Raw genomic sequence first — 25914 nt, 5'->3', positions numbered from 1 at the left:
TTCTTAAGACCTGATTTAAAAGTACTAAGTGTGGTGCTTTCCCTGATACCAACAGGGAAGCTATTCCACAGCCCTGATGTTTTTACTGAGAAGGCACTTTGTCCAAAAGTGGATTTTCTGAACCCACTTATGCAGTCCCCTCTAGATGATGCTCTTGTAGCTATTGTATTAGTTGTGGGTCTGCGCAGACTCACAAATTGCTTAAGGGGAGGGGGAGCAAGATCATTTATCATTTTAAAAAATAGACAGCAGTTTGAAAAAGAAATAAAATAGTCTAGACTAAATAAACCATACTTCTGTATGATAGTACAGTGATGGTAAGTGTTGGATTTGTCCTGGATTTTCAGTGCCTGTTTGTAAGATTTGTAGATCAGTGACATGGCAGTTGTATTTGCTTGAGACCAGGTGGTTAAGCAATATGAGATATGCGTTAAAATCATAGCATGAAAATAAAGTTTAGCTGCCTCTGTTGTCATCTGATTCCTAATTACCTTAAAATTTAGGAGATTCCTTTTCACTCGACCATTTACCTTTTTAATATGTTTTTTAAAAGTTAAATGAGAGTCAACAATGACCCCTAAATATTTAAAATCATCTACTACATTGAGCCTTTCACCTTTAACAAATATGTCTGGCTCTTGACTCCTGTTTTTACGTGAAGAGAAGTACATACAAACAGTTTTTGATGTATTCAGTGTCAGACAAGAGTAATCTAGCCAGTCAGCTATTTTACTCAGTGCTCCATTCAGTTTGTCTGCTGCTTGCTGTTTAGATTTTGCATGTGCATATAACACTGTGTCATCAGCATACATTTGAATGTTAACATCAGGACACACTAAGGGGAGATCATTTATATATATACTGAACAATAGTGGGCCCAGGATAGAGCCCTGGGGCACCCCTATCGAACAGGTATTTTCAGTGGAGAGTACATCATTTATTCTGGTGCAATTCTTCCTTCTTGATAGGTATGATGTAAACCATTTAATCGTGTCAGCAGAGATGTTATGTGATGACAGTTTAGAAACGAAAACATTATGGTTTACAGTGTCAAAGGCTTTTTTCAAATCCAGGAAAATTGCTGCAACTACCCCACCCTTATCTAGCTTAGATTTCAATTCTTCCACAAAGTAGCAGAGAGCAGTATCTGTGGAGTGATTTGCCCTGAACCCAAATTGCATTGCATGCAGTGGAACGTGGCACAGACTAAGATGGTTGGTGAGTTGTTGTGTAACAACCCTCTCAACCACTTGGAGATGATAGGGAGTATACTTATAGGCCTGTAGTTTGCCACGTCAGTAGTCTCCCCGGCTTTAAAAATAGGTATAATCACAGCTTTTTTCCATACATCAGGAAACAGACACTGATTGATGGACATATTTACCAGGTGTGTAATGGGTTTGCAGAGTGCATGTGCATTATTCTTAAACATGGAGGAGTCAAAACCATATATGTCTTGAGTCTTAGACCCTTTAAGATTAATTACAATTTTATTTATCTCTTCTTCATTTATTTCTTGGAGATTAAAAACTGGGTGTTCGTAGTTAGGTGGGGAGATAAGTACATTCCGATGACCAAAAGTTGTTGCTAATTGTTCAGACTCCTTAAAAAAGGTGTTAAAAGCCAGTGCAATTTCACTGTCATCTCTTGAGATATTGCCATTTATGTTTAACTCTACTAGGTGGTTTCCTTTTGTTTCTTTCCTTGACATTGTATTTAGGTGTTTCCATATTTTTTGGCCATTTCCTCTTGCCTGCTTAATAAGGCCAATAAAATAGTTTGCTTTAGATTTACGGAGCATGCTTATTACTTTACTCCTCAGACCTTTAAATGTCCTGTAATCACTGTCCAATTTACTTTTTAGGGCAGTTTTAAGTGCATGATCCCTTTTCCTCATTAGGTTCCATAACTCTTCATTTAACCATGGTAAATTAGATTCTTTACGCCCATGTGTACATTTCTTCATGAATTTATCTTTCACACTTCCAATAATGCTTAAGACTAGTGTGCATTTATCATTTAGAGGCCTGTCATCATGTTTAAAATCACACCAATCTAACAGTTTCAATTGTTCCTCAAACAGTTGCATATCCTTCTTTGGTATTCTGTATGAAGTCTTTTTATTTTCATGTTTGTAGATAAACCTTTTCTTTGTTAGTTTTCGACACACCAGCACGAGATTGTGGTCTGAAATACCAGCGATGAAGTTATGATTCTCTCCGTTAGATTACAAAATATCAGATCAATCTGTGTATTAGAACACCGTGTAATTCGAGTCGGCCCATTAACCATTTGGGAGAGATTGTGTTTGCCGGTGATCTCTTTAAGCTTTCTCCTGTCTGATTTGCTAGACCAGTTAACATTGAAATCACCAAGTATCATAAATTCCTTCCCAGTGTGTTCAAGGTTTGATACAAGTGATTTAAATTCATCATAAAAAGAATTGCTCGATGACGGTGGTCGATATAGACATAAAATTATAAACGACATGTTTTCTGACAATGAGACAGAAACAGCGATGCATTCAAAGTTTACTGTCAACTCATATCGAGTGCTTCGAAAGCAGTCCTTAATGTATAGAAGTAGGCCACCGCCTCTTCCAGTTTGTCTGTTTTGTCTATAAATGTTATATCCTGGCATAAACAGAGCCTGGTGAGTTCGGCGTTAACCAGGTTTCGGATAGTCCTAAAAAATCCAAATTCGAATCTGACAAGAGTTTGTGAATTTCATCAGTCTTGGATATTATACTCCGCACATTCAGATGGCCTCCCAAAAGTCCCGACGGCTTGACGCGAGGATTCCAGGTTTGGATAGAGAGATAGTCACGTCTTTGTTGCAACTTCAGATGGAAAGTATTACAAGATCCTACCGGTTTCGTTGGTTTCGTTTGTGTATTCCATGCCACTTGATCCGGGGAGGATATATCCACAGAAGTAGGCCCAGGGTTGAGCTGGATATCCCCAGCGAGGAGTAGCATGAAGGACAGGTAGGACAATTGTTTGTATGGGTAATACCGCTGCCATCGGTGTCTTGCGCACGTTGTTTTAATTGATTTAGCTGACGGCATTACTGCACGTTTATTGATGGCTGAGTAAATTATATGATGTCCAAAAGTTATTGTCGTGGCATAGGAGGAGGTAGATAGGCCTGCGTGTTCCCATTGTTGTGGACACCAGCAGGCACGAGTTGATAGTATCAGCAATGCAGCGATGTAGACACCAAGAGTCATTCATCCACGTTTCATGCTCGATTTTTGCTGAAGTTTAAAAATAAAAAAAACTTACTCCAGGCGGGGTTTGATTGGAATTTAGATAAAACCGTGTGGGCAGAGATAACGCAGCTCCTGTCACACTGCTGTCACCGGTGCGCTCACACCGGACGCGGTGCTAATTTTCGCGTCACGTTACTCGCGCGAGTTTTGCCGCGGGTGTAATTGAATTTACTCGCGTTATTCGCACGAGTAAACAACGAGCGAAATTTCGCTCAAGGGGCTATCCATTTCATTCTCCCATCACCCATGGCTGATATAAGTACCATCGCGTCCTTGTACCTGCTGTGGCAGTCCGAGATTCGTGGGAAACGCACACGCCGTCGTGTCTGGGTCAGTGACATCATCCAGAGAAGCACTCAGCTCGGATAATTTCACCGCCTTCTCCAGGAGTTGCGTCTGGATGACGGCCGCCTCCAGCGGTGTTTCAGGCTCACCAGGACACCAACTACAGGCGCTCCATTTCAGCTGCGGAGCGCCTGTACTGTCTCCGGTGAGCGGCAGATAAATCAATTAAAAAGATCCCGGGACGCATGACGTCACTGTCGTCCAGGATCTCAACCCTGATAGGCTGTCGTGACGCGGATATTTCGCCAAAGTTGGATTTTCTGAACTCGCGCGAATTCGCGTCTTTGCATTGACTTTGTATGCGAACATTTCGCACCGCGTCCGGTCTGAACGCACCGTAACCCTGACGTGTTACCATAGTTACCAGAGTCCGACTCAGCGCTCTGCTGCTGCTGACTCCAGCTCAGAGCGGCGCCGTCTCCCGCCGACCGTCTGCACTTCCTGTTGCTCTTCAGCAGCTCCAGCTCTGAGCTCAGCTCATCGTTCCTGTCCCGCAGCTCCTGAATGCATCACACACACACACACACACACACACACAGGTGTTTACTTCCTGGTCAGAGCAGGTGAAGCTGCAGAATCTGACGGAGCCTGAAGGTTACCCTGCACTGCAGCTCGTACTCTTTGATCACGTCGGAGATCCGCTCCTCAGGACTCAGAGCGGCGCCGGCCGGGTCCAAACCACCAAACTGAAACAAAGAGCACACAGAGGCTCATTTAATCAATCAATCGATCGATCAGCAGCACCAGGTACAAATGGAAAAGTCCCAGAGGGAAAGAAAGAAAGAAAGAAAGGAGTCACAGGAAACGGTTTAAATCATTCATCAGCAGGTTACCCAACACCACCCGGAGTGTGGGCGGCTGGAGGAGGGGCTCCTCTGACTCCGTCAGGTCATGTGACATCGATTCCCTGCTTCATCATGTTGATGATTCAGGGTTTTTTTGTTGTTGTTGTTTTTTTTTTAAGTATTTTTTGGGGGCTTTTTATGCCTTTATTGGATAGGACAGGAAGCAGGGGGCAGAGAGAGGGGGAACCACATGCAGCACAAACTGGAACCGGGCCCAGCTGCAGCGAGGACTGTGGCCTCTGTACATGGGGCGCCAGCTCAGCCCACTACGCCACGAACCAGCCCGACGATTTGGGTTGCAAAATTCCCGGAATTTTCAAAGACGGAAACTTTCCACGAGAATAAACTGGGAATTTATGGGAATAAACTGGGAATTTACGGGAATAAACTGGGAATTTATGGGAATTTTCAAAATTGAAGGTTGGCTCTTCTAGGGAACTTAAATATAGTTGAGGAAAGTATATTTTAGCATAAGCATGACTTGAATCTGAGGCCCGTGCACCTGTAGCCTCCATCATCCTCCAAATCCCACCATCATCAGCCGCCTCAAAGCTGGTTGGCATTGGCGCAAACAGAGCCGTCCTCAACAGGGCTGGAAAGCGACACTGAAGACTCAGAGCTGGATGTTGATGAGGCCCAGGAAGAGTCTGTTGGCTGAGCAAAAACGCAGAGGATTGCTAGAAGGAAGATTTGCATGTTTAATGGGACGTTTTGGAGGAAAATCTCCACAAAGTCCCATTCAAAAAGATCAATGAAAAGTGCATTTATCTTTTTTAATGGGACTTTGTGCAGATTTTTGAATGAGTGTGGTTAGGTTGGGTAATATTGAACCCAACACTCCTGTTTTTGTTCATCCATGAAACAAGTAATTAGAACGTGTTCTACTCTACTTACAAATAAATCTGTTGAAAACATTTTGTATGGATGTTTTCTTATGACTTCTGTTTATATTTATGCTTGGATATAATATATTCCCAGTTAGTTCTCCTAAATTCCCATTAGTTCCCATGGAAAGTTTCCAATATGGAATATATCCAAAATTCCCAAGCTTAACTTCCCATGGAAATTTAACGGAAACTTTCCGCCCCGGCGACGATTCACTTTTATTGATAAAACACCAACAAATGTCTCCTGGAGGATACGATTCAATAGATTCAACATTAGTCCAACCCGGCTCCCCGACAGCTCGGGACCTGAGCCCGGCTCCCCGACAGCTCGGGACCTGGACCTGAGCCCCCGACAGCTCGGGACCTGGACCTGAGCCCCCGACAGCTCGGGACCTGGACCTGAGCCCGGCTCCCCGACAGCTCGGGACCTGAGCCCGGCTCCCCGACAGCTCGGGACCTGGGCCCGGCTCCCCGACAGCTCGGGACCTGAGCCCGGCTCCCCGACAGCTCGGGACCTGAGCCCCCGATAGCTCGGGACCTGAGCCCGGCTCCCCGACAGCTCGGGACCTGAGCCCGGCTCCCCGACAGCTCGGGACCTGAGCCCCCGATAGCTCGGGACCTGTGGGGTCACCTTGTGGTGCAGCAGCTGGTTCAGGTCGGCCCGCAGGCGGCCCACAGCCTTCTCCTCCTCAGCCAGCCTCAGCTTCACGGCGCTCAGCTCCTCCTCCAGACGACCGTTCTCCTGAGCGGCGCCGCAGAGCTCCTCCTGTAGCTCCGCCTCCTGCGCGCCGAGCCACCGCAGCTCCTCCCGCAGCGCGCGGCGCTCCCGCTCCAGCTGCTCCAGCAGCGCCTCGCTCTCCTGCTCCGACTGGCACCGCAGCGCCGTCAGCCGGTCCCGGAAGTCCTGCTCCAGGTCCCTGCCGACCACAGAGAAGCTCTGACGTCACACACACGACAGTGACCCGCAGTGCAATGCATGCTGGGAGGTCGGGCTCCGCGGCGTGGCCCACCTGATCCGGCTCTCGTTGAGCGTCTCCATGCTGGCGTGGCGTTCGTCCACCTCCCTGACCAGCTGCAGGTTCCTGCGCTCCGCCACCTCCAGGTCCGCCCGCAGCTTGTCGCGCTCCCTGCAGGCTTGCTCCGCCCCCTCCCTGAAAGCAGCATGACATCACTGTGACATCACAGCTCAAACGTGGCGCCGCTGTGACTACAGCATCAATAAATATACAATAAGCACCACAAAAGTCTGCTATGTAGCTTATCTGTGTGCAAATGCAGTCTCACTCACATAGCCGCTAGCATAACTATGGACTCGTCTCCGTCTCCCTGTTAGCATTAGCATTAGCATTAGCGGCGGAGTTGCCGCTGGGGACACATTGGACCCCTTTTTTTTTGGTGATAAATAAATCTAAAGTTTTCTGCTTCCTTTTCATATTTTACATTAATTAGAAAACAACAAATCCAGCTAATAGCATCAGCTTTGACCTCCAGGCTCCGTCATCTCGTGGGAGGGGGGGGGGATACCACATTTCAAAAGGGAAGATGATACTTAGATCAATTGATTGTGTTGTTCAGAATTTCATTTGTAGTTCATTTATATGTATTAAATAATAGAATAATCAATACAAATTTATGAGTAATTCCACAAATGGCAGCTGCCATACCCATTGCTGCAGACTCAAATTAATAAAATTTGATATGATTAATTTGACATAAATACATTTTTTTAATCTAATTCTTGCAGCAGGTCTCATCATTTAAACATATCTAATGAGCCGCTTATATATTCATCTGTGATTATGTCAGTTTCAGGTAAACTTCTGCTCCAAACATGGAAAATATTCTGGAAAAACTGCAGAAAAAGGTAGAAATAACAGCTTGTGTTGGCTCTGCGGGCGGCTCGCTGTGAGACCTACTGCAGCTGCTGGATCTCGCTCTTGTAGGAGATGAGCGCCGCCTGGTGGATGCCGTTCCCGCTGACCAGCAGCTCGTTGTCCAGAGCCAGAGTCAGATCGGCCAGACTGAGACGCTCCTCCAGGGGGAAGTCCAGAGTCTGCGGGAGGCACACACATCTCATCAGGAAAGGGTTCAACATCCCAGGAAAGCCTGTTTCTCACAGGCTTTTATTCTGTAAAAGTCTGTTGCTCACAGGCTTTTATTCTGTAAAAGTCTGTCGCTCACAGGCTTTTATTTTTGTAAAAGTCTGCTGCTCACAGGCTTTTATTCTGTAAAAGTCTGTCGCTCACAGGCTTTTATTTTTGTAAAAGTCTGTTGCTCACAGGCTTTTATTTTTGTAAAAGTCTGTTGCTCACAGGCTTTTATTCTGTAAAAGTCTGTCGCTCACAGGCTTTTATTCTGTAAAAGTCTGTCGCTCACAGGCTTTTATTCTGTAAAAGTCTGTCGCTCACAGGCTTTTATTCTGTAAAAGTCTGTCGCTCACAGGCTTTTATTCTGTAAAAGTCTGTTGACAAATTCCTCAGCAGCGATTATCAGAATTACTGAGGAATGATTTAATTACAGGCTGCAACAGATGTGAGGTTCTGACGGGCCTCAGAGCCCGGCGGATTGGAACCGGTCCGGACCTCACAGAGAGAAGCCAGAACCAGGAAATGATGTGAAAGCAGAGGGAGAGTTGGAGAAACTATGGCTGTGTTCGAAACCGCATACTTCAACTTTTTTAAGTTCCCGGATGCATACTAGATTCTCCTAAATGTTGGGTATGCATCATGAGGTTACTACTCATACTCAAACTACCCAAGATGCAACGTAACGTGACGTCGCCGATCGTCATTTCCTGTCAAAACGGCAGTTTCAAGCTAGCTACAACGAGGGTAGGTTCACTTCCTGTTTTCAAAACAAAAGCCCCAATTGTATGGTAATGGCTTTCCCTATGATAAAAGGCAACGGGTATTTTATTTTGTGAAAAAGTATGTAGTAGGTGGTTTCCAACACAGCCATACTCATGGATCAGACAGTATGCAGAGTGTTTACCCACAATGCATTTCGCTCCTGCCCGAGCTGAAATCAGCCGGCCTGAAGCTGATTTCCCTTAAGCTCTAAACTCTGTAAACTTTAGCAACATTTGAAACATTTTCAGGCGAGAAAGTAGTCGTTTAGATCCCCAACGTGTTGAAAACCTGAATAAATACCGGCTGTTTACAATTTTGTTCCCACGAATTCGGCGCTACTAAAGCTAGCCGCAGTGAGCAACGCACTTCCTGTTATTTTCACAAAATAAAATACCCGTTGCCTTTTATCATAGGGAAAGCCATTACCATACAATTGGTGCTTTTGTTTTGAAAACAGGAAGTGAACCTGCCCTCGTTGTAGCTAACTTGAAACTGCCGTTTTGACAGGAAATGACGATCGGCGACGTCACGTTACGTTGCATCTTGGGTAGTTTGAGTATGAGTAGTAACCTCATGATGCATACCCAACATTTAGGAGAATCTAGTATGCATCTGGGAACTTCCGGAACAAAAATTTAATTAATTCTGGCAGATTATGTTATTTGATTTAATCTAATCGTTTCTGTTGGAACATTTGATCAGAATAAATTCATAGAATAACTCAGTAAAAAATAAATAAAAAAAAATATTATAATATAAAAAATATTCTTGTTGTGTCGAATAATTACAACATAAAATATTTAAAATAAAAAAAAAAACTTTATTTGAACCGCAGCAAATTTAATGTTTATTTAATATTAGTTAAATAAACACGTAAAAAAACAAATATTTTAAGATGAAGAAGCTAAAAAACTTCTGAAATAATGAAAATATTGAATGAAATATTCTGTAAAACTCTATTAAAATCCAAGTTTTTCCTCTGAATAAAATGGAATAAAACCTGAAGCGTGTGAATGAAGCGGTTTGGAACACAGCCAATGAGAGAACTCCCCTCGGTCTGGGCGGTCACATGACACACACTGACCTGCAGGATGTCCCGGCTGTTCCGGATCCCCTCCTCGGTCCACAGCGCCGCCACCCGCTCGGGGCTGGTGCATCCCGAGCCGTCGTCCAGCCGGCTGAGGACCCTCTGGCCCACGGTGGCCGTCAGCAGGGAGGGCGAGGCGGAGCGGCGCTCCTCCGCCGCCGCCTGGGACTGCATGGAGGACCAGAAGCCAGAGTCAGAGCCTTCCTTCAGGGACTCGGGTTCTGCTTTCAGAGCCCTGACAAACGCCGTTTGTTCCCACATTTAATCTGGATTAGAGTCTGAGTCCCACGGGACACACAGCCAGGAGGGTGGAGCTGATGCACACCTCCAGCTCACAGCAAAAGGGCTGAGAACAGGGAGTCACACGCCCATTTAAGGTGGAAAAACATCGAAATGTGACACCATGAGCAGCTCAGAGAGGAAACCTTTGGTTCTGTTAGAAGCTGGCTGTTAAACTGATAGAGAGACCAGATCCTGGGACCGTCTCAGAGCGGCGCCCCAACAGGAAGTGATCGACTGTAGACGACCGGCTCGGGTCGATCTGAGACACCAAACTCACCTTTTCTCTGTTTAACAGCCGACTGGAACTCATCAACAGAACCAGAATCACCTGCTGATCAGGCTGATGAATGGCAGCTGCAGCGCCCTCGCCTGATTGGTGGGAAGCTGGCGGTGCGTTCAGGAGCTCCTGGGAAACTATGAAACTCCTGCCTGATGGATCTTATGGATCTAATGTGATCAGTAAAGCTTAATTTATATCTCTTTTAACTAGCCTTGCGCGTATGTTAATGGATCGAGACGTTTATGCTTCATTTAGCTTTGCCGGCGCTTGCGTGTGCTGCGTGGCGATTCCCCGCCAGGACAGTAGGTGGAGCAGCAGGTTTTTTCAATGACAAGCCTACTATGATGAAAGGAAATTCACCGCCAGGAGCTCTTCGGCAAGACTCTCTTCGAGTGGGTTCATGCTTCTTCTTCTTCACTTTCTACCTTGGCGTTTGAAAACAGCGGTCTTTTATTAGGAGATGAAACCAGAAGATGAACACGCTGCCGGATGTGATGTAGATAGTGCCCTGTGCTCGCGTCCAGAGTGGCTACTCTATAGCTCTGCTCGCGTCTTGCGTCATGCGTGAAGTTTAGAAAATTGACGTGACACACACAAGCACGCAAGGGCTTGCGTTGCGTCTTATGTCACCGACCATAAATTGACTTTTAGATTTGAGGCATGAAACGGCAGCTTTTCCTCTCCGACTCATTTGATCTTATTCAGACATTTTGAGCATTTATTGATCTTTCAGCTTCCTGATTGGTCGGAACAGCTCCAGCTGGACCGGTCCATCCAACTCTGGGATTCAAACTCCAGCTTTAGATGTTTTCCTGATTCAAAACACTTGATTCACACTATCCCCCCCATCCAACCAATCCACCCACCCACCCACCCACCATCCATCTATCCATCTATCCAGGTGCAGGTTCAGCAGCCGCTGGCCTCGCCTTAAAGCTGCTTTCCTGTTCAACAGAAACACGTTTGGACGTTAAACCCACCCTGCGCGGCGCCCTCTGGGGGTCAGCTGATCGGACGGGGGTGGAGCTGAACAGAACCCTCTTGAACTCTCTGACGCTGACTCCGTCGTCCAGGTCGGCGTCCAACCTCCTGAGGAGCAGGTCCTGTACAGGACCACAGATCGGAAGGGTCAGTAAGTCCCGTGACCTCCCTCCAACAAACCGAAGCTCCCCTTTAACCTGTTTACCTGCAGGTCCAGGTGATCCTGGTGGACTCCTCCCACTTCCTGCTGGTGACCACCTGCTGAGCACACACACATCTGTCATTCTCAGGAACAAACCGGGTGTGTACGAGCTGCTGATGTGTCGGGAACGATGAGGTTTTAGTTGTTCTTTTTTTTTTTTACTGTTTTTTTGAGAGAATGAGCATTGATCAAAGAAACAAACATATTTTTATTATTTTCTTCCCCCCACCCCACCATGCTGTCAATACAAAAAAAAAGCAGAATAATAAGAATGAACATAGTGACTTAAAAGTGTTACACTAGAAAAATGTTACAGACATGAAAATATCCAAGATTAAAATAATAAAAAGACAATAATGATACAAAATAATAATAATAATAAAAAGAAAGAAAGAAAGAAAGAAAGAAAGAAAGAAAGAAAGAAAGAAAGAAAGAAAGAAAGAAAGAAAGAAAGAAAGAAAAAGTGGATATTCAGGACAGTACCAGTTGGCTATTTGCTTTATTTAATTGTCACTACACAGGTCTTCTGAGGTCTGTGAGTCTTTATTTCCGTTTACTTTTCAGTCATGTGGGAGGGCTTCAAGCTTCTCAAAGTAAGATAAAAGTGGGGCCCAAGTTTCATGGAATTTTTGGGTCGATCCTCTAAGGTGTTTTAGTTGTTCTTAAAGGTCCAAAAGAGAAGAAACTAAAGCTTCTGTTTAACGGAGCTGCTGGAAGCTGAAACATCTGTAAACTGCAGCTGGAGTTGTGTGGAACATCTGTAAACTGCAGCTGGAGTTGTGTGTGAAACATCTGTAAACTGCAGCTGGAGTTGTGTGTGAAACATCTGTAAACTGCAGCTGGAGTTGTGTGGAACATCTGTAAACTGCAGCTGGAGTTGTGTGTGAAACATCTGTAAACTGCAGCTGGAGTTGTGTGGAACATCTGTAAACTGCAGCTGGAGTTGTATGGCAGAGCAGGTGTGAGAGTACCTTTACAGCTCCTCTGACTTCCTGCCTCTTCGTCAGATTTCAGGCTCTGCAGAGAAAACATGGAGGTCAGTGATGTGTGTGCACGTGTGTGTGCACGTGTGCATGTCTGAACCAACAGACCAAACTAAGCAGGAATTCCTGAGCAGACTTTACTTCTGCTGGACTGAATATATTGAATGTGTGTTCATGTGTAGATCCAACTGTCACGCTCAGGAGCTTAGCACCCCCCCCCCCCCCCCCCCCCGGCAGCTGTGGGAAAGTGGAGGCGTCACATCAAAACTGTTCCTAGAACTGCGTTCTCTGAACAAACCACGGCCCTCAAAAACTAGGGACCATGGCCCTCAGGAACTAGGGACCACGGCCCTCAGGAACTAGGGACCACGGCCCTCAGCAACTAGGGACCACGGCCCTCAGCAACTAGGGACCACGGCCCTCAGGAACTAGGGACCACGGCCCTCAGGAACTACGGACCACGGCCCTCAGGAACTACGGACCACGGCCCTCAGCAACTAGGGACCACGGCCCTCAGCAACTAGGGACCACGGCCCTCAGCAACTAGGGACCACGGCCCTCAAGAACTAGGGACCACGGCCCTCAGCAACTAGGGACCACGGCCCTCAGCAACTAGGGACCACGGCCCTCAGCAACTAGGGACCACGGCCCTCAAGAACTAGGGACCACGGCCCTCAGCAACTAGGGACCACGGCCCTCAGCAACTAGGGACCACGGCCCTCAGGAACTAGGGACCACGGCCCTCAGCAACTAGGGACCACGGCCCTCAGGAACTGGGGACCACGGCCCTCAGCAACTAGGGACCACGGCCCTCAGCAACTAGGGACCACGGCCCTCAGGAACTAGGGACCACGGCCCTCAGGAACTAGGGACCACGGCCCTCAGCAACTAGGGACCACGGCCCTCAGGAACTACGGACCACGGCCCTCAGCAACTAGGGACCACGGCCCTCAGCAACTAGGGACCACGGCCCTCAGCAACTAGGGACCACGGCCCTCGGGAACTACGGACCACGGCCCTCAGCAACTAGGGACCATGGCCCTCAGCAACTAGGGACCACGGCCCTCAGCAACTAGGGACCACGGCCCTCAGGAACTACGGACCACGGCCCTCAGCAACTAGGGACCATGGCCCTCAGCAACTAGGGACCACGGCCCTCAGGAACTACGGACCACGGCCCTCAGCAACTAGGGACCACGGCCCTCAGCAACTAGGGACCACGGCCCTCAGCAACTAGGGACCACGGCCCTCAGCAACTAGGGACCACGGCCCCATGCGTTTAATCAGGGAAATCATGCGATTAATTAGATTAAAGATGTTAATCGTTGCCCAGCCCAAGATAAAATCAAAATTTTAACGTTGGCCCTTCTCAGGCTGTTATGCTAACATCCTGAGCCAATAGAAAGCCAGATGTTAGCAGTGAAATGATGTGAGTCTCAGCCCGGATGAGCTCAGAGTTTCAGAGTAAATAACGTAGAAAGATTAAATTCCTCCTACAGCCTGGATGTTAGACGGAGAGTTTCCCTCTGAGACGGGATGAAAACAAACTCCTCACTTTACTGGAATGTCACTGCGAGCGTGATGAAACCACAGCGATGAGGAGGAGTGAAAACAACGGAGCTAAGGGCAGCAGATCCAGCTGCAGATCCAGCTGTTGGAGCTCCGCCTTGCAGCTGAGAGGCTTCACAGAGACACGAGTGAAAGGGAAGCATCTCCATCCAGCAGCCGGAGCAGCCGGAGCCGCCCCGGGGCCGCCAGCAGCCACATTCCTCACAAACCCACTTCCTGAAAAACCTCAACCGCCCCCAAAACCACCAAACCTCCGGCCGCCTACTCCCCCCTCAGGTATTCAGGCCCGCCAAACAATCGCAGCCCGGCTGGATGTGTGATCCCAGCTAACCAAACACACACAGCTCACAGCTCACAGGTCACAGGTCACAGCTCACAGGTCACAGCTCACAGCTCACAGGTCACAGGTCAGAGGTCACAGGTCACAGGTCAGAGGTCAGAGGTCACAGGTCACAGGTCAGAGGTCAGCAGAGATGGGGACTCAAGTCACTGTGACTTGGGCTGTGTTCGAAACCGCCTTCTTCTCCTACTAACTTTAACTTTTTTAAGTTCCCGGATGCATACTAGATTCTCCTAAATGTTGGGTATGCATCATGAGGTTACTACTCATACTCAACCTACCCAAGATGCAACGTAACGTGACGTCGCCGATCGTCATTTCCTGTCAAAACGGCAGTTTCAAGCTAGCTACAACGAGGGTAGGTTCACTTCCTGTTTTCAAAACAAAAGCACCAATTGTATGGTAATGGCTTTCCCTGTGATAAAAGGCAACGGGTATTTTATTTTGTGAAAATAACCGGAAGTGTGTTGCTAACTGCGGCTAGCTTTAGTAGCGCCGAATTCGTGGGAACAAAATGGTAAACAGCCGGTATTTTGTCAGGTTTTCAACACGTTGGGGATCTAAACGACTACTTTCTCTCCTGAAAATGTTTCAAATGTTGCTAAAGTTTACAGAGTTTAGAGCTTAAGAGAAATCAGCTTCAGGCCGGCTGATTTCGGCTCGGGCAGGAGCCAAATGCATTGTGGGTAAACGCTCTACATACTGTCTGATCGATGAGTATGCAGTATGCAGTATGTAGTATGCAGTATGCAGTATGTAGTATGTAGTATGCAGTATGTAGTATGTAGTATGTAGTATGCAGTATGTAGTATGTAGTATGCAGTATGTAGTATGTAGTATGTAGTATGTAGTATGCAGTATGTAGTATGCAGTATGTAGTATGTAGTATGCAGTATGTAGTATGCAGTATGTAGTATGTAGTATGTAGTATGCAGTATGCAGTATGTAGTATGTAGTATGTAGTATGTAGTATGCAGTATGTAGTATGTAGTATGTAGTATGCAGTATGCAGTATGTAGTATGTAGTATGCAGTATGTAGTATGTAGTATGCAGTATGCAGTATGCAGTATGTAGTATGTAGTATGCAGTATGTAGTATGTAGTATGTAGTATGCAGTATGCAGTATGTAGTATGTAGTATGCAGTATGTAGTATGTAGTATGCAGTATGCAGTATGTAGTATGTAGTATGCAGTATGTAGTATGTAGCATGTAGTATGCAGTATGCAGTATGCAGTATGTAGTATGCAGTATGCAGTATGCAGTATGCAGTATGTAGTATGTAGTATGCAGTATGTAGTATGTAGTATGCAGTATGTAGGCGGTTTCGAACACAGCCTTGGTCCCATCTCTGGAGGTCAGAGGTCACAGATGATTAAATCTGGAATCTGAGCCTGATGACCCTAATGACCTCCAACCAGAACCGCTCCAGGTCCGGTTTAACTGAGCAGAACTGTTCGCGCCGGCGTCTCAAACAGGAAGTCGGCGCCCGTCTCACCTCGACGCTCTCCAGCGACGTGGCCCGTCTCAGCTTGGCCGGCGACGAGCCCGCGGCCTCGGCTCTGGACGGAGGAGAGTCCTCCGAGTCGCAGGTCAGCGCGGCGTCGGCCTCGCTGTCGGGACGGGAGCGGCGGCCGTAGCGCTTCGTTCCCTTCACGAACTTTGGCTGCACCTCATCTGGAACGGCTGCAGAGGGAGAGGCGGGGTCACTTTCAAATCTCCTGCTTTCACATTCCGACAGGAAGATGAGAAATGATGTGAGCCAATGAGAGGAGCTGCTGGGCTTTAAAAGCTTCTGATTGGTTAATGATGCAGAGACTAAATCTGGGGTTATTAAACATGGAATCATCTCTGCTGACACAGCTCCACTAACAGCTGAGCATTCAGACTTTGTGAAAGATAAATCAGATTTAGGTCATTCAGACCCCTTCAGTCTCGGGGCCCCTCGGGTCTCACGGGGCCCCTCGGGTCTCACCTGGCTCCAGGTAGCTGCTGTCGTCCTCCGAGGTGCTGAAGTCCAGAGAGCGAGACAGAACGGCCACAAAGCCGTCCTTAAACTCCGAGAAGTTCACCTGAACGCAAACACAGGTAAACAAATGTGACACAACAGGGCCGGGAGTCGGTCTACGCTCTGGTTGTGGGTCTGGTTGTGGGTCTGGTTGTGGATCTGGTTGTGGGTCTGGTTGTGGGTCTGGTTGTGGGTCTGGTTGTGGGTCTGGTTGTGGGTCTGGTCTACAGGTTGTGGGTCTGGTCTACAGGTTGTGGGTCTGGTCTACAGGTTGTGGGTCAGGTTGTGGGTCAGGTTGTGGGTCTGGTTGTGGGTCTGGTTGTGGGTCTGGTTGTGGATCTGGTTGTGGGTCAGGTTGTGGGTCTGGTTGTGGGTCTGGTTGTGGGTCTGGTTGTGGGTCTGGTTGTGGGTCAGGTTGTGGGTCTGGTTGTGGGTCAGGTTGTGGGTCTGGTTGTGGGTCTGGTTGTGGGTCAGGTTGTGGGTCTGGTTGTGGGTCTGGTTGTGGGTCAGGTTGTGGGTCTGGTTGTGGGTCAGGTTGTGGGTCTGGTTGTGGGTCAGGTTGTGGGTCTGGTTGTGGGTCTGGTTATGGGTCAGGTTGTGGGTCTGGTTGTGGGTCAGGTTGTGGGTCTGGTTGTGGGTCTGGTTGTGGGTCTGGTTGTGGGTCTGGTCTACAGGTTGTGGGTCTGGTCTACAGGTTGTGGGTCTGGTCTACAGGTTGTGGGTCAGGTTGTGGGTCTGGTTGTGGGTCTGGTTGTGGGTCTGGTCTACAGGTTGTGGGTCTGGTCTACAGGTTGTGGGTCTGGTCTACAGGTTGTGGGTCAGGTTGTGGGTCAGGTTGTGGGTCAGGTTGTGGGTCAGGTTGTGGGTCAGATTGTGGGTCTGGTTGTGGATCTGGTTGTGGGTCTGGTTGTGGGTCTGGTTGTGGCTCAGGTTGTGGGTCTGGTTGTGGGTCTGGTTGTGGGTCTGGTTGTGGCTCAGGTTGTGGGTCTGGTTGTGGATCTGGTTGTGGGTCTGGTTGTGGCTCAGGTTGTGGGTCTGGTTGTGGATCTGGTTGTGGGTCTGGTTGTGGGTGTGGTTGTGGGTCAGGTTGTGGGTCAGGTTGTGGCTCAGGTTGTGGGTCTGGTTGTGGGTCTGGTTGTGGCTCAGGTTGTGGGTCTGGTTGTGGATCTGGTTGTGGGTCTGGTTGTGGGTCAGGTTGTGGGTCAGGTTGTGGGTCAGGTTGTGGGTGTGGTTGTGGGTCTGGTTGTGGGTCTGGTTGTGGGTCAGGTTGTGGGTCAGGTTGTGGGTCAGGTTGTGGGTGTGGTTGTGGGTCAGGTTGTGGGTCTGGTTGTGGGTCTGGTTGTGGGTCAGGTTGTGGGTCAGGTTGTGGGTCAGGTTGTGGGTGTGGTTGTGGGTCAGGTTGTGGGTCAGGTTGTGGGTCTGGTTGTGGATCTGGTTGTGGGTCTGGTTGTGGGTCTGGTTGTGGGTCAGGTTGTGGGTCTGGTTGTGGGTCAGGTTGTGGGTGTGGTTGTGGGTCTGGTTGTGGGTCTGGTTGTGGGTCAGGTTGTGGGTCTGGTTGTGGGTGTGGGTCAGGTTGTGGGTCAGGTTGTGGGTCAGGTTGTGGGTCTGGTTGTGGGTCTGGTTGTGGGTCTGGTTGTGGATCTGGTTGTGGGTCTGGTTGTGGGTCTGGTTGTGGGTCAGGTTGTGGGTCAGGTTGTGGGTCTGGTTGTGGGTCAGGTTGTGGGTCTGGTTGTGGGTCAGGTTGTGGGTGTGGTTGTGGGTCTGGTTGTGGGTCTGGTTGTGGGTCAGGTTGTGGGTCTGGTTGTGGGTGTGGTTGTGGGTCAGGTTGTGGGTCAGGTTGTGGGTCTGGTTGTGGGTCTGGTTGTGGATCAGGTTGTGGGTCTGGTTGTGGGTCAGGTTGTGGGTCTGGTTGTGGGTCAGGTTGTGGGTCAGGTTGTGGGTGTGGTTGTGGGTCAGGTTGTGGGTGTGGTTGTGGGTCAGGTTGTGGGTGTGGTTGTGGGTCTGGTTGTGGGTCTGGTTGTGGATCAGGTTGTGGGTCTGGTTGTGGGTGTGGTTGTGGGTCAGGTTGTGGGTGTGGTTGTGGGTCAGGTTGTGGGTCTGGTTGTGGGTCTGGTTGTGGGTGTGGTTGTGGGTCAGGTTGTGGGTGTGGTTGTGGGTGTGGTTGTGGGTCTGGTTGTGGGTCAGGTTGTGGGTCTGGTTGTGGGTGTGGTTGTGGGTCAGGTTGTGGGTGTGGTTGTGGGTCAGGTTGTGGGTCTGGTTGTGGGTCTGGTTGTGGGTCAGGTTGTGGGTCTGGTTGTGGGTCTGGTTGTGGGTGTGGTTGTGGGTGTGGTTGTGGGTCTGGTTGTGGGTGTGGTTGTGGGTCAGGTTGTGGGTGTGGTTGTGGGTGTGGTTGTGGGTCTGGTTGTGGGTCAGGTTGTGGGTCTGGTTGTGGCTCAGGTTGTGGGTGTGGTTGTGGGTCAGGTTGTGGGTGTGGTTGTGGGTCAGGTTGTGGGTCTGGTTGTGGGTCTGGTTGTGGGTCAGGTTGTGGGTCTGGTTGTGGGTCTGGTTGTGGGTGTGGTTGTGGGTGTGGTTGTGGGTCTGGTTGTGGGTCTGGTTGTGGATCAGGTTGTGGGTCTGGTTGTGGGTGTGGTTGTGGGTCAGGTTGTGGGTCTGGTTGTGGGTGTGGTTGTGGGTCAGGTTGTGGGTGTGGTTGTGGGTCAGGTTGTGGGTCTGGTTGTGGGTCTGGTTGTGGGTCTGGTTGTGGGTCAGGTTGTGGGTCAGGTTGTGGGTCTGGTTGTGGGTCTGGTTGTGGGTCTGGTTGTGGGTCTGGTTGTGGGTCAGGTTGTGGGTGTGGTTGTGGGTCTGGTTGTGGGTCTGGTTGTGGGTCAGGTTGTGGGTCAGGTTGTGGGTCTGGTTGTGGGTCTGGTTGTGGGTCAGGTTGTGGGTGTGGTTGTGGGTCTGGTTGTGGGTCTGGTTGTGGGTCAGGTTGTGGGTCAGGTTGTGGGTCTGGTTGTGGGTCTGGTTGTGGGTCAGGTTGTGGGTCAGGTTGTGGGTCAGGTTGTGGGTCTGGTTGTGGGTCTGGTTGTGGGTCAGGTTGTGGATCTGGTTGTGGGTCAGGTTGTGGGTCAGGTCTACAGGTTGTGGGTCAGGTTGTGGGTCAGGTTGTGGGTCAGGTTGTGGGTCTGGTTGTGGGTCAGGTTGTGGGTCTGGTTGTGGGTCTGGTTGTGGGTCAGGTTGTGGGTCTGGTTGTGGGTCAGGTTGTGGGTCTGGTTGTGGGTCTGGTTGTGGGTCAGGTTGTGGGTCTGGTTGTGGGTCTGGTTGTGGGTCAGGTTGTGGGTCTGGTTGTGGGTCAGGTTGTGGGTCTGGTTGTGGGTCTGGTTGTGGGTCAGGTTGTGGGTCTGGTTGTGGGTCAGGTTGTGGGTCAGGTTGTGGGTCTGGTTGTGGGTCAGGTTGTGGGTCAGGTTGTGGGTCAGGTTGTGGGTCTGGTTGTGGGTCTGGTTGTGGGTCAGGTTGTGGGTCTGGTTGTGGGTCTGGTTGTGGGTCTGGTTGTGGGTCAGGTTGTGGGTCAGGTTGTGGGTCTGGTTGTGGGTCTGGTTGTGGGTCAGGTTGTGGGTCTGGTTGTGGGTCAGGTTGTGGGTCAGGTTGTGGGTCAGGTTGTGGGTCTGGTTGTGGGTCAGGTTGTGGGTCAGGTTGTGGGTCTGGTTGTGGGTCAGGTTGTGGGTCTGGTTGTGGGTCAGGTTGTGGGTCTGGTTGTGGGTCTGGTTGTGGATTTGGTTGTGGGTCTGGTTGTGGGTCTGGTTGTGGGTCTGGTTGTGGGTCAGGTTGTGGGTCAGGTTGTGGGTCTGGTTGTGGGTCAGGTTGTGGGTCTGGTTGTGGGTCAGGTTGTGGGTCTGGTTGTGGGTCTGGTTGTGGGTCTGGTTGTGGGTCAGGTTGTGGGTCTGGTTGTGGGTCAGGTTGTGGGTCTGGTTGTGGGTCTGGTTGTGGGTCAGGTTGTGGGTCTGGTTGTGGGTCAGGTTGTGGGTCAGGTTGTGGGTCTGGTCTACAGGTTGTGGGTCAGGTTGTGGGTCTGGTTGTGGGTCAGGTTGTGGGTCAGGTTGTGGGTCTGGTTGTGGGTCAGGTTGTGGGTCAGGTTGTGGGTCAGGTTGTGGGTCTGGTCTACAGGTTGTGGGTCAGGTTGTGGGTCTGGTTGTGGGTCAGGTTGTGGGTCAGGTTGTGGGTCTGGTCTACAGGTTGTGGGTCAGGTTGTGGGTCTGGTTGTGGGTCAGGTTGTGGGTCAGGTTGTGGGTCTGGTTGTGGGTCAGGTTGTGGGTCAGGTTGTGGGTCTGGTCTACAGGTTGTGGGTCTGGTTGTGGGTCTGGTCTACAGGTTGTGGGTCAGGTTGTGGGTCTGGTTGTGGGTCAGGTTGTGGCTCAGGTTGTGGGTCTGGTTGTGGGTCTGGTTGTGGGTCAGGTTGTGGGTCAGGTTGTGGGTCAGGTTGTGGGTCAGGTTGTGGGTCTGGTTGTGGGTCTGGTTGTGGGTCTGGTTGTGGGTCTGGTTGTGGGTCAGGTTGTGGGTCAGGTTGTGGGTCTGGTTGTGGGTCAGGTTGTGGGTCAGGTCTACAGGTTGTGGGTCAGGTTGTGGGTCTGGTCTACAGGTTGTGGGTCAGGTTGTGGGTCTGGTTGTGGGTCAGGTTGTGGCTCAGGTTGTGGGTCTGGTTGTGGGTCTGGTTGTGGGTCTGGTCTACAGGTTGTGGGTCAGGTTGTGGGTCTGGTTGTGGGTCTGGTTGTGGGTCTGGTTGTGGGTCTGGTCTACAGGTTGTGGGTCAGGTTGTGGGTCTGGTTGTGGGTCTGGTTGTGGGTCTGGTTGTGGGTCTGGTTGTGGGTCTGGTTGTGGGTCTGGTTGTGGGTCAGGTTGTGGGTCGGTTGTGGGTCAGGTTGTGGGTCTGGTTGTGGGTCGGTGTGTTACCCGGCCGTATGTGCGCTCTCCCAGCAGCGTGTCCAGCAGCAGCGGCAGATGTGCGTCCAGCTGCAGCTTCCCGCAGAGCGCCGTCAGCTCGTCTCGGTCCAGGAAGCCGGTTGCCGTGGTGTCGCAGCTGTCGAACTCGGCTTTCAGCTGAGCGATGTAGCGGCTGTGCTCCTCCTCCTCCATCACCGCGCATCACGCTGCCACCACAACACCTGCGCAGGAAGCACGCCGTTAAAAAAATTAAAATTAACTTTAAAATTAAAATAAAATAAAATAAGGAAGCACGCCGTTAGAACCTCAGGACATTTAAAACTTTTAAACCCTGTAGTTTAATAATCTGATCCGACTCGTCCGTTCTCAGAAAGAACCTCTTTGTAACACCTCATCGATCTATTCACTCCCTCCAGATTATTTATTTATTTATCTTATTTGGATCAAACTTATTTTATTAATAGATGATTTACTTTCTGCTGCATTTTCTCTCTTTATTTCCATGTTTTCTTTTACATTCCTGCTTCTTTATGCAAATGAGAAATAAAAACAGAAGAATTAAATTAACAAATGTAAAGTTTAAATGAACGTGGTTTATAAGTAAAGCAGAAAATTGGATTTCTTTCACATTCTATACGATTATTTTGGCATATTTTTTAATCATATAAACGTTTTTATTTCGCCATTTATATATTTTTGAATTTATTTAGGATTATGGTCGTCGTTACGTTTTTCATTAAATGTATTAAAACTGAATTAAAGTCTGTAATAACAAGTCTAAATATGATATAATTATTCAAAGTGTTGCAGATCTGCTTGTTTTATTTCTTATTTTTGTTTTTTAGATATTTATTATTCGAAATGTTTTCGAATTTTTTTCAGTGTTTTTCAGCTCTTTGTGGAAAATGTTGTCAATTCAATTCATTGTTATTTATATAGCGCCAAATACAACAAATGTCATCTCAAGGCACTTAGATAATAAAGTCCAATTCATGCCAATTGGAATTCAATTAATTGTAATCATAATTATTTATAATTAAATAATTTATAATAATAAGTAAAGTTATCCTTTCTGTTCCTGATGATGTTAAAGTACCAAACAGCTGATCAATAAAAGTGATCAGAAGCCCTGAACGTGGACTCGGTGAGTCCAGAACCAGAACCGCGGCACATGGAGGGTTTTCTTCGGCCGAACTCTCGCAGAGCCGGCCCAAGGCATATGCCAACTACGCGGTCGCTTAGGGCCCCCACGCCACCAGGGGGCCCCGGAGAGCACCGAGACGTTGTGATAAAAAAGTAAATATATACATGAAATTAAAATAACATTGAATAATTTAAACGAAATTGTATTACACCAGAAAATTTTTTTTTTTTTTTGACAAAATACTAATACAAGGTTAATTTATGCCTCCTGTTGGCTGCTGCCACCGTTGGGCAAAATTATTTAAGTATTGTATTTATTATTTAAGTATTTAATTTTGATTACAACTTTATTTTTCTGTAAGATAATGTGAATGTCATTTGATTCCATTTTGTATTTGGATTTTGAACATTTTGCACACCATTGCACATCTGAAAGAAATGAAACTATTTAACGTGTTTACTATAAATGCAGTCTCCAGCCTGCTGATGTTACTTTCAAATAGTTAAATTAATGAGCCATACTTATACATCACTCTTTATGTAGAAGTTAATTAAACCATTTTTATGAGTTTGCTATCCCTTTAAGGTTAAAAACAAGAATGACACCTGTATAATGTAAGATGATTACAAATAATGCTAATGACTGTGGGTCCGTTACACACAGAACAGTGTAGCCTGTGGAATAATCTGGAGCTGAGGTGATGGTAGGGGGGCCCCAAATGAAATTCTGCTTAAGGCCCCATAAAGGCTTGGGGCGGCACTGCGCAGAAGCTTCACCATGGGAACGGAGGAACAAAGGGGCTCGCGGCGCAAACGGACCACGTAAAAGTTTTCAAAAAAAGAAACGGCTAAAAAGTTTCTCTGCGCCATCTTCTTCCCCGATAAGCTAACGGAGAGGCTGCCCGGTAACGGCAGCGGGTAACGGTTACCGAGTCTTACCGCGGGAAAAGTCAGCTCGGGTCCTCTCCTCTCCGGTAAAACCTCGCGTTTCCTCCATGAAGCAGCTCCTGAACCCGCGGACGCTCAGAGAGACGAAGTAACGGGGCAGCAGGCGCCGAGAAACTGACCGACCGAGCCGCAGAGCCACAGCCAGGGACTTCCGGTTAGCTTTCAAAATAAAAGCGGGTTAACGATGGAAGTTTTTCTGTGCCATCAGAGGTTGAATACGAATTTCTAATATTGAATTTTTACAGCATCAAAATCAGACTTTGAATTTGGAAAAACCAACAGTGGAAAAAAAAAATTCAGTGGAAAATAATTCAACTTCAAAAAATTCAGTGGAAAAAATTTCTGTGGAAAAAGAACCAGACTCAACATCAGATCAGCTCAATAGACATTGAGTAATATCTATTACTCAATTTTACTAACACAAATGGCAAATTTTTTTAAGTTGAATTTTTTTATGTTGAATTTTTTGAAGTTGAATTATTTTCCACTGAATTTTTTTTTTACACTGTTTTAATTCAAAGTCTGATTTTGATGCTGTAAAAATTCAATATTAGAAATTCGTATTCAAACTCTGATGGCACAGAAAAACTTCCATAGTTATCACAACAGCATCGGAGTGTAGAAAGTCACTGTACCCAGGGTATGGAGGACTGAAACGGCCATAATACCAAATAAACATGTTTATATGACGACAAATGCTACTAAAATTAAATAAAATATCCATCCATCCATCCATTATCTTCCGTTGGTCCGGGGATCGGGTCGCGGGGGCAGCAGCTTGAGCAAAGAGACCCAGACGTCCCTGTCCCCGGCCACTTCCTCCAGCTCTTCTGGGGGGACCCCGAGGCGTTCCCAGGCCAGCCGAGAGACATAGTCTCTCCAACGTGTCCTGGGTCTTCCCCGGGGCCTCCTCCCAGTGGGACGGGCCCAGAACACCTCACCGGGGAGGCGTCCAGGAGGCATTCTCACCAGATGCCCGAGCCACCTCATCTGACTCCTCTGGATGCGGAGGAGCAGCGGTTCTACTCCGAGCCCCTCCCGGATGACCGAGCTTCTCACCCTATCTCTAAGGGAGAGCCCAGACACCCTGCGGAGGAAACTCATTTCGGCCGCTTGTATTCGCGATCTCGTTCTTTCGGTCACTACCCACAGCTCGTGACCATAGGTGAGGGTAGGAACATAGACTGACCGGTAAATCAAGAGCTTCGCCTTCTGGCTCAGCTCCTTCTTCACCACAACGGGCCAGTGCAGAGCCCGCATCACTGCAGACGCCGCACCGATCCGCCTGTCAATCTCCTGCTCCATTCGTCCCTCACTCGTGAACAAGACCCCGAGATACTTGAACTCCTCCACTTGGGGAAGGATCTCATTCCCGACCCGAAGAGAGCATTCCACCCTTTTCCGGCCGAAGACCATGGTCTCAGATTTGGAGGTGCTGATGGTCATCCCAGCCGCTTCACACTCGGCTGCGAACCGCTCCAGTGAGAGCTGAAGGTCACGGCCCGACGACGCCAACAGAACCAAATCGTCCGCAAAAAGTAGAGACCCGATTCTGAGGTCGCCAAACCGGACCCCCTCAATGCCCTGGCTGCGCCTAGAAATTCTGTCCATAAAAATTATGAACAGAATCGGTGACAAAAATAAAATATAATTCATCCATCCATCCATCCATCCATCCATCCATTATCTTCCGATGGTCCGGGGATCGGGTCGCGGGGGCAGCAGCTTGAGCAGAGAAACCCAGACGTCCCTGTCCCCGGCCACTTCCTCCAGCTCTTCTGGGGGGACCGCGAGGCGTTCCCAGGCCAGCCGAGAAACATAGTCTCTCCAACGTGTCCTGGGTCTTCCCCGGGGCCTCCTCCCAGTGGGACGGGCCCGGAACACCTCACCGGGGAGGCGTCCAGGAGGCGTCCTAACGGGAGGCGTCCAGGAGGCGTCCTAACCGGATGCCCCAGGAGGCATCCTAACCGGATGCCCCAGGAGGCATCCTAACCAGAGGCCCGAGCCACCTCATCTGACTCCTCTGGATGCAGAGGAGCAGCGGTTCTACTCCGAGCCCCTCCCGGATGACCGAGCTTCTCACCCTATCTCTAAGGGAGAACCTAGACACCCTGCGGAGGAAACTCATTTCGGCCGCTTGTATTCGCGATCTCGTTCTTTCGGTCCCTACCCACAGCTCGTGACCATAGGTGAGGGTAGGATCTCGTTCTTTCGGTCCCTACCCACAGCTCGTGACCATAGGTGAGGGTAGGATCTCGTTCTTTCGGTCCCTACCCACAGCTCGTGACCATAGGTGAGGGTAGGAACTCGTTCTTTCGGTCCCTACCCACAGCTCGTGACCATAGGTGAGGGTAGGATCTCGTTCTTTCGGTCCCTACCCACAGCTCGTGACCAAAGGTGAGGGTAGGATCTCGTTCTTTCGGTCCCTACCCACAGCTCGTGACCATAGGTGTGGGTAGGATCTCGTTCTTTCGGTCCCTACCCACAGCTCGTGACCATAGGTGAGGGTAGGAACTCGTTCTTTCGGTCCCTACCCACAGCTCGTTACCACAGATGAGGGTAGGATCTCGTTCTTTCGGTCCCTACCCACAGCTCGTGACCACAGGTGAGGGTAGGATCTCGTTCTTTCGGTCCCTACCCACAGCTCGTGACCACAGGTGAGGGTAGGAACTCGTTCTTTCGGTCCCTACCCACAGCTCGTGACCACAGGTGAGGGTAGGATCTCGTTCTTTCGGTCCCTACCCACAGCTCGTGACCACAGGTGAGGGTAGGATCTCGTTCTTTCGGTCCCTACCCACAGCTCGTGACCATAGGTGAGGGTAGGATCTCGTTCTTTCGGTCCCTACCCACAGCTCGTGACCATAGGTGAGGGTAGGATCTCGTTCTTTCGGTCACTACCCACAGCTCGTGACCACAAGTGAGGGTAGGAACTCGTTCTTTCGGTCCCTACCCACAGCTCGTGACCACAGGTGAGGGTAGGA

The 25914-nt window shown here is 49.0% G+C and overlaps 1 protein-coding gene and 1 pseudogene across 3 annotated transcripts in view; both read right to left on the bottom strand.

The window, feature by feature from the left end:
• Positions 1 to 23064, bottom strand: part of ninl (ninein-like) — a 42237-nt gene extending 19173 nt beyond the window's left edge. For 2 of the 3 annotated variants that reach the window (XM_075473567.1, XM_075473584.1), the window contains exons 1-13: positions 22925 to 23064; positions 20852 to 21063; positions 15896 to 15992; positions 15419 to 15606; positions 12001 to 12046; positions 11033 to 11088; positions 10827 to 10949; positions 9282 to 9452; positions 7265 to 7401; positions 6359 to 6499; positions 5980 to 6265; positions 4216 to 4302; positions 3981 to 4116 (exon numbers count right to left, since the gene is read on the bottom strand). In XM_075473567.1, coding sequence (XP_075329682.1) covers positions 3981 to 4116; positions 4216 to 4302; positions 5980 to 6265; positions 6359 to 6499; positions 7265 to 7401; positions 9282 to 9452; positions 10827 to 10949; positions 11033 to 11088; positions 12001 to 12046; positions 15419 to 15606; positions 15896 to 15992; positions 20852 to 21034 — 1651 coding nt within the window. In that variant the 5' untranslated portion in view covers positions 21035 to 21063; positions 22925 to 23064. The remainder of the gene's footprint in view (positions 1 to 3980; positions 4117 to 4215; positions 4303 to 5979; positions 6266 to 6358; positions 6500 to 7264; positions 7402 to 9281; positions 9453 to 10826; positions 10950 to 11032; positions 11089 to 12000; positions 12047 to 15418; positions 15607 to 15895; positions 15993 to 20851; positions 21064 to 22924) is intronic. The other variant, XM_075473575.1, reaches the window with a different exon arrangement.
• On the bottom strand, positions 16050 to 20417 carry LOC142388184 (uncharacterized; annotated as a pseudogene).
• Positions 23065 to 25914: the final 2850 nt, after the last annotated feature.

Source organism: Odontesthes bonariensis, chromosome 2, assembly GCF_027942865.1.
Source record: "Odontesthes bonariensis isolate fOdoBon6 chromosome 2, fOdoBon6.hap1, whole genome shotgun sequence".
NCBI classification, from domain to species: domain Eukaryota; kingdom Metazoa; phylum Chordata; class Actinopteri; order Atheriniformes; family Atherinopsidae; genus Odontesthes; species Odontesthes bonariensis.
The sequence above is the reverse complement of the archived record's forward strand: the minus strand, read 5'-3'. Positions and strand labels throughout refer to the sequence as shown.